Consider the following 8236-nt stretch of genomic DNA (forward strand, 5'->3'; position numbering starts at 1 on the left):
CCAAGAATTCATTCTGCAAAAGAGTGCAGTCAGGTCAGTCCTGCTTCAGTGCAGACTAACATAATCATGGATGTGCAGGAAAAGTACCAATGTTTTGATTTGCCAGTATATCCTCCATATTCCAACAGGGATGCCAATGTGAAGTGTATTTGAAGATTTGCTGCAACAATTTTAAAGAATGGAACTTGGGAAAACATTGCTTTTCCATGCAAGCTTGGGAAATGGGATGGTTCATATCATATGATTCACTGATTGTACATTCCAAAGTTGGGTGAGAGAAATCTGAAAAAAAAAGGCTACAGTGATGCCTGCATAGGGCGAAAACACAAAAACGAAGCATTACAACATGTTTGCACTCATCTACTCCCTCCGTCCCATATTAAGTGACTTTCTATTACATGTCTCTAGACGTTTTTTGGGTATAGATACATTCATATTTGGACAAATTTGGTCACTTAATATGGGACGGAGGGAGTACGTCAGGATAACAAGGCCTTTCAAATTTCAATCCTCCATTCTTCTGACAAATGGTTGTATTGTGGATGCCAATCATAAATTACGAAGGCTCCAGACTCCAGAGTATGGCCTTAGTAAGCAGAGACTTCAATATGAATCATGTACTGTTCGAAAAATGTACTGTTCAAACCAAAGTTCCTTCTTGAGCAATCTTAAGACATCAATAATGAGATGCAGGGAGAATCAGGTCTTGATCAATCTTAAGACATCACCAATGAGATGCAGGGAGCCAGTAACCAAGACCTGATTCAGTGTACAAATACAAATGTATAAGCATCGAGTTGGAAAGGAGTAACTGCAACAGAAGAAATGTAATAAACATAACCGATGTTCTGACTCATGTTTAGCAGAACTGAAGAAACTTAAAGCAAACAAAAAACACGCATGTAATAAAGATGGCAGGTATAAGTTGGAATAGCAGAACCAGAGAAACATGAAAATGAACAAACAAATAAACAGATTGATAGGATGGAAGAGCGATGATATATGCCCAACAGACCAACAATTTCGTACATGCATAAATGATGGTCAGTAAGTATGCAATAATAAATCCTACAATGCACAGAGGAGCGGTTCTAGTTATGAGTGAAGCATTCCAGTTGTCCCATGAAATGATGTAGTCCAGTACTCTTATGAAACATTTCAGATAACATAACTGAACATACACCCAAATGCTTTCACCTGGCAAGTATATTGGTTTTGTTGAGAAGTTTCCCTTAACCACTTAATTGCCAATGGAAGAGATTCAAAAACTAAGCTAGTCCCCCTAGAGTTTGCACCATTTAGACCTGCAGCATTCCCATTCAAGCACATCAGTCATCTTCTACCCAGTGGTCATGTTGAAAGTAACAACACAGTTTGGATAACTAACTGTAATGAATTTTAGGATACCTTCCTCGCCATGAAGCAGCTTTTCCCACACCGTTTGGAGTGACAACTGCCATGACAAATCAATTTTCTCACGCTCTGAAGGTGCTGATGTCTGAGAACCAAGCTTGCTATATTGCGATTGGTTTGGCACAAATAAGGCCTGGTCAAAGTGGAGGCCTGAGAATAGTCGGGGCGTCATTACAGAAGAGCAACGAACTCACCATACAAATATATTGTTGATAATGAAAAGTAAGCACAAAGAAAATTATGCCAAGGACTTCACACATTCCTGAACTTGCCAGTAGTTCATTCAACCATTCAAGACATTGAGGAATTTAGAAGGCAAATTATCTACATGACATGCAAATGAACAATTGTTCTATTAGAATTTTGTATTCCACATACATGTCGAATAGAACTAAAATGAAATGATACATTCAAGATCTTCAATACATCAACAAAGAATTTGATTGGCATACATACCATTTTTAGCACATGTATCTAGAAGGCATGGAAGCAATCTCTGAGGATCTCTTACAGACATGCAATTGAACAGGAGAATCTGGAAGCATCCCAAAATAGAATGTGATTAAGAGACATTGATTTAAGCAGAAATGCTGCCACCGCAAGGCGTAATGTACCTTCTTAGAATTGCTGCCACTATGAGGCTGCTCTAAAGGACCTGGTTGTGTTTGATCCTTTTTGGTAACATGGGAAAACCACCTTGCACACATTTCCATACTTTCTGGGCTGTGTGCCCCATCCAAATAGAAAACTAAGGGGCAATTGATATCCTTATATTGTGACTTCGCATGTGGATCTGGAACAATCTGTGCTCGGCCCTGCAAACAAGCACTTGACAGCCCTTTGATGAACTGATCTGGCAAGGTACCCTGCAGTCCACAGTAATGCAGATTACAGCATACATGATAACTAATCCTAACATTTTCTTTTGAGGAAATAAACATGGCAGTGTTTTTTTGGTCGGGTGGGGTGTGGGGGAAGAGTTAAGATGCTTACATGATCTTTCAAATGAATTCTGTCTAAATGTCCTTGCCTCTCAAGCCAGGTATTAGCCAATGCAACTGCAAGACCCGCATTCATGTATTGGTGTTCACCATGCAGTCCAAGAGGCTGATCTTCTAATTGCTGTGGGTCCAAAGGTGGGACTATCCGGATAGAAACCTTTAATGAATTCAAGTTTCATATTTTAAAAACTGTACTGAATTATACTCATGTTTATTGAAAATTAGAATGTGGAAGGCAGAGAGGCAACCAAAAAATGTGTAGCACGGAATTTAACATACACCAAATTCAGAAGCTCTCTGCTTCAGTACAGACATTGCCTCCTCTGGTTGTGGAACTGTGTAGGCCGGAACTCCTTTCTGTGTTGATGAACGAAGCCACGCCAGAATAAAACAAAGTCATATTCAGTCACAGAAGTTGACAAGGAGATGTGAGCAGAGAAGCACGGTACACCGTTCCTAACAAATAATTTGAAAAGAAGATTAGAACATATCGCAAGAACCTTCAATATTCCAGCCTTCTCCCCAGCAATTTCTCCAAGCGTATTTCCTGCTCATGGGCCACAACCAGCATTGGAAGCATGAAACAAGCTTACTATGGACAAAGTATCTCTTTCATGACTAACCAAGAATTTCCATGTGATCATATCCAAGGGAAGATATTCCACAAACTACAGGTGCTTTTACCTGCAAAAGTTTCAATTTTCACACCAGTTACACTCTTTAATCTTTATTCAACTCAAGATGCTGGCGATGATCTCAATGGGCTAAAATGGAACAGAAAATATTCTTAGAATACAATCCAAAGTCCAAACAGATTCGACATAGTGTACAGGTGAACTTAGTCAACTAGATGAAGAAACTACAGTACTAATACTCTGCTGTAGTTTGCACTGCGATCCCAGCCCAACCTTTTTGCAGCCACAATCCACATGCAAATATTTAGTATTCAAATCAGATGGCCAAGATGACATTATATAAGGAAAAAAAAGGGTCAAGAGGCCACATTTATGTCAAAAAGGACAATTTGTGCTGGCGTATGAACTTCCTTTTTGGTTGGTGATTATGTCATGCACAAACTTTATTTGAACACCTATTTATTCTACAAGATGATTACATAAAAATGACACGCACTGACGCACCACATTCGTTGCATCATATTTCCCTCCCAAACCAACCTCGAGCACAGCTACATCCACCTGCTTAAACACACGCACAAAAATGAGTAGGTTCTAGGAAAGCGTCATAATTGCAGTTCACGAATTTGATAAGCATATTATAGGTTCATCTACCGAACAAATGATGATGCTTCTAAATAAACTTACCAGATAACTGATCCTTTCACAGTTCCAATTACTACTCATATGACATATCTGTCAGCAGCATGGGCTGGAAGCAATTTGAGTGAATATTATATGAAAAATATAGTATGGAGGTAGGCGGTGGCAGCCATTCTAGAATCAATAAAGCTATAGCATAAGAAACATCCTTTTCTCCGTTAAATGTAAACTTAGTCTGATATAGATGAACCAATGTCCACGGTATCTATTCTTCGAATGGGTAAAGTCTCAGAAATCCGCAAGATAAGAGAAAGTTGGGGCATCTGCTCATGTATTTCATTACAAGAGCGGAAGGTTATAAAAACAGTAACTATTTGCAAAGTATTAACCTGCTCATCTGAAAAAATCTTGAATGCTAGCAGTGCAAGGAACCTAAAGTAGGCTGGCATTGGAATATCACCACCAGTCTTCGCCTGGAAGGTACACCATATATTAATGGACTAAGGAAAGTCATAAAGCTTATAGGAAATTATGCAAAATCTACTAGTGTATCTTCCAGTCTAACTTCAGTGTGATGAAACAGGAACTGCTACATATGAAACAGAACAGGTGACATTTACCTTCAATTTGTTCCAGCACCACCAGAAATACCTTACAAACTTTTCTTCCGCAATGTCCAGCCTATAATTTTGCCAGAAAATAACACAACAGGTTAGCACGAGCATAAATGGAAATTGGACAAATTAAATATGTTCAGCTTACTCAACAAAATCAATCCCCTCAGCTCCTCAAATCTAATGATAATGAGTTAAGATACAATATTGACTAATGAGACACAGAATAAAAGGTTTTTGTTCAGAAATAAATAAAGCTTCGAATGCAGTAAAGAGAAAAGTACCCATCAAGTCGAAATCGCTCACGAACATCCATCAAGTGTGGAGAGGTGAACAGTCCAGTGCGAAAACCACATGACCGAAGGATTGATTCAGCAAATGTACATGTTGAACCCTAAAGGATAGAAAATGGTCAGAGCTATCAACAGAGACTATACTGCATTTTTTTTTCTTTGCAAGAATATCATACAGTTTTGACAATGCACCAAAACAGTGAACTAGTGAAGTGTAATGTGTACAGATTGGTTAGGCAGCACTCTGTCACTAACCATTGAAACAAATAGCAAACAGAACAAACATTCTAAAGTCTAAACTTCATTAATAATCAAGGCAGATGCTATTTTCATTTCTCATGCAAGGGCTGCTCCACCAAGTATGGAAGTTTCTGAAGTAAACTATCACTCCCATTTCGGGTCAAAGAACACAAGCACAAAAACAAAAGGCCAGTCCCCATTTCATTATTCCATGTTGAAACATGGGTGAAATGCAAACAACGCAGCTGCCATTGGTCAATTATGTTATAACAACTGATATGCTTGGTTACAGACAAATATGTACTGAAACCCCACGCGCATCAAAATCAGTTAAAATCGGTGTAACCCAGCACCGCCGGCTGCACTCACCTTCCCTTTGGTCCCTGCAACGTGGACCACCTTCAGCCGAGCAATGGGCTCCTCCAGCTCCAGTATCTGACAAAACAAAACAATGCAGACCCCAATCAGAACCAACTAAGCAAACCACAGATCAATAAACAGCCGCCGTCGCAGCAATACAGAACGGCACCTGCAAGTACTTGTGCATGAGCTCCCACTGGTTTCCGCGGTTGCCGGTGTCGGCGCGCACCTTCTGTGTGATCAGCGACGAGAGGCACCTCAGCACTTCCTCGTACTCCGCCGACCCTGTCGCCACACCTGCGCCCTCCTCACAAGCATACCACCGCTCAATCCACCAACCCCATAACGCAGCAGAGACCTAGCATGCCAAAGAGAAGATCTCGGTTCCGGTTCGTTCCTCGATGAGCTTACCTGCCTGGGTGGCGCCGGCCATAGCGCGGGAGAGAAGGATGGAGGGGCGGACGGGGCTAGGGGCGACTGGGTGGGGAGGGGAGTGGAAGGGGAGGAGGAGGCGGCGGAGGCAGGCGAGGCGAAGCGGTGGCATGGCGAGGGCGGAGGAGGAAGTGGTGGTGGGTACTAGTAGCTTGCGGGTGGTGGTCGGCTTCGGTGGTGGTGCGGGTCGTGGGCGCGCGCCGCCGCTCGCGCGCATCGCTCGCTCGCTAAACGTGTGATGTGGAGCGCTCACCTTGTTCTATCGTCGCTTCGCGTTGCGCAGAAGAGACGGGCCTTGTTTCTTTACGTTTCCTTTATTGGGCTTTCTGGGCCTACGACGCAGCCTAGCCCGTTTAGTGTTTTTAAGTGGCTTGCGTTCTGCCGCGCGTTATATGCAACCTGGCCCAAATGTTTGTGAACTGGACATGTTATCGGTAGGGACAGGTTCACCGAAAAAAAAAATTGATACTCTCTCCTTGCTACTACGATGCAAATTTGTAAATTATTCTCGTATCGTCATTGGATAAAAACGCATGGCTCCGATCAAACATGGAAATCCCACCACCGCTTGAACTCAACAATAGGGATTATGTGCAAAAGTTTTGTAAGTGGTTGCTGAGGTTTTCATCTTTGATCCGATCATCGTGCGTTTTATCCAGTGGCGCACAAAGATAGATTGCAAGTTGCACAGAATGAGAGTTTTTATTAGATATGCTGCCGAAGTTAGATTGATCGGTCAAAGATAAATCTTGAATTGTGTGATTGTGCAGGCATGCCACACCGTGGCACTTAAGCCTTACGAGTGAGTCACCCTCGGCACTTTAAGCTGTGTTGATGGGATAACCTCCATTTTTCTTTCGAATAAAATATTAATGTTACTTCCTCCGACCGGTATTACTTTTCTCAAATTTGCCCAAATACGGATGTATCTGTGTGTAAAAAACGTCTAGATACATGTAATATTTCGACAAATAATTCTGGTCGGAGAGAGTATAAAAATCTTTCTTCCCTAACAATACGCATGAAACCTTTTCGGCCGTGAGCAGCGCAAGAGCCAAGAGAAAAGATATTATTTACTAATTCAAGTAGCCATGGGGACCCTTTCCTGAAACGGGATGAACTAATAATGGCAGGTGCCATGTCCTTTACCCATCATTTCTCCTTGATGCTTGACGATCCCGTAACAGCAGCCTGACAGCACGTGATATATCCATAACTTGCATGCCATGCTACAGTGCTATTGCATCTTGTCTGCCTTGCGAGTTGCTGCTGCACTGGACGCACGGAGTCTCTGCTCTAATTTACGCATGCTCGATCACTTTCCTTGATAGACTTCTCGACTCTTGAGTGCATCCGAACTTCCGAAGCTCCCCAGCATTTTACTTCCCTAGTGACTTTTAACCCTTTAGCTGGACACCGTTTGCAAGATACGCGGTCGAAAGCGAAGAAGATAAACAAGTCCAAGATGTTCGGCGACTCGTTGACTAAATGGCAGCAATGTCATTCGTTTTCTCTCGTCTTTCTTTACTCTTACAAGTCTTGTAAAAGATCTAAACTAGTGCTCATCCATTTACTACATTCAAGTTGTTTTAGGTTGCTAACAAACCACTGTAATTGTTATCTATTTCATCTGGTCATGGTTGATCTGACATATATTTAAGATAATTTTATTTTGCACAAAACTAGAAATACGTATATCTATGGTATATACTATCAAAAAAAGTGTATCTATGGTACTCACTCCGTTCCATAAAAAGTATCGTCCATTTTGTACTAAGTTAGTATTCCCTCCGTCCCAAAATAAGTGACTTGGATTTGTATAGATTCTTATACAAATTCACGTCGGTTGTTTGGAACGGAGGGGGTACAAATTTATTAAGTGGACGACATTTTTTATGAATCGGAGGGAATACATATATACAATGGTATACCATAGCAACACCCATGCATTTATCCAAGTGTAATGTGAAAGGAGGGTACTCACACCTGGCTTGCTCATTCAATTATCAATATACTCCTATATGACAGCGAATGTGTTTCAAAAGAAAATAATGCCTGATTGTTCTTTTGTTTTTGAAGGGAACTATCTTGTCTTCTTGTGAGTTACATCCAAACCTGCTTGCTAGGCAATTCAGAAACAGATTGCTGATGCAGACTGACATATATACCGACCACGCACTGAGTATAGTTGTCAGTGCAACGCTGATTGCCGGGTGGTCATTTCAGTCCAGATGCAGCAGCAGACAACGCGTGACGGGGCTCTGTACGTCCGCTTGGAAAGAGCCTGCCAGTTTACAGCCTATCGCTGTTGTTTTCTTCTTGGAAAATGCTTATCTAAAACTCACCATCTCTTGTGGACTAGCTGCAGCTGCAGTGCAGTTTCTAGTGAAGTCTGGTGCAGTGGTGCTGTTTCCACTAGTGAGTGTGTGACCATGCATGCTAGGAAATTAACCTGTAAATTGCCTGAACTTTCATGCATCCTACCGGTAGTGTTTACACAAAGAAAGAAAGAAAGAAAGAAAGAAAGAAAGAAAAATCTTGCCTCTCTTTTGTCTGCTCCATAAAGATGGTGCTACTACTTGGATTACACTTCCTTTCGTCTTTGT

General features: G+C 41.6%; 1 protein-coding gene across 3 annotated transcripts; it reads right to left on the reverse strand.

The window, feature by feature from the left end:
- Nucleotides 1-200: 200 nt before the first annotated feature.
- Nucleotides 201-5896, reverse strand: LOC100828805 (folylpolyglutamate synthase). Of its 3 annotated transcripts, XM_024461787.1 has the most exons (17): nucleotides 5610-5892; nucleotides 5368-5495; nucleotides 5208-5273; nucleotides 4590-4699; nucleotides 4312-4372; nucleotides 4081-4164; nucleotides 3737-3784; nucleotides 3554-3610; nucleotides 3038-3098; nucleotides 2915-2961; nucleotides 2694-2771; nucleotides 2407-2571; nucleotides 2028-2279; nucleotides 1870-1948; nucleotides 1408-1563; nucleotides 1198-1304; nucleotides 201-759 (listed from the first exon to the last, which is right to left on the reverse strand). In XM_024461787.1, the coding sequence occupies exons 1-17, from the start codon at nucleotides 5845-5847 to the stop codon at nucleotides 700-702; spliced, it is 1797 nt and encodes a 598-aa protein (XP_024317555.1). In that variant the 5' UTR covers nucleotides 5848-5892; the 3' UTR covers nucleotides 201-699. The 3 variants fall into 3 exon arrangements, with proteins under 3 accessions (XP_024317555.1, XP_010234883.1, XP_024317556.1); XM_010236581.3 differs by lacking the exon at nucleotides 3737-3784 and having other exon boundaries at nucleotides 5610-5891; XM_024461788.1 differs by lacking the exons at nucleotides 201-759; nucleotides 1198-1304; nucleotides 1408-1563 and adding an exon at nucleotides 1570-1737 and having other exon boundaries at nucleotides 5610-5896.
- Between the last annotated feature and the right edge of the window lie 2340 nt (nucleotides 5897-8236).

This window comes from Brachypodium distachyon, chromosome 3 (genome assembly GCF_000005505.3).
Source record: "Brachypodium distachyon strain Bd21 chromosome 3, Brachypodium_distachyon_v3.0, whole genome shotgun sequence".
NCBI lineage: Eukaryota > Viridiplantae > Streptophyta > Magnoliopsida > Poales > Poaceae > Brachypodium > Brachypodium distachyon.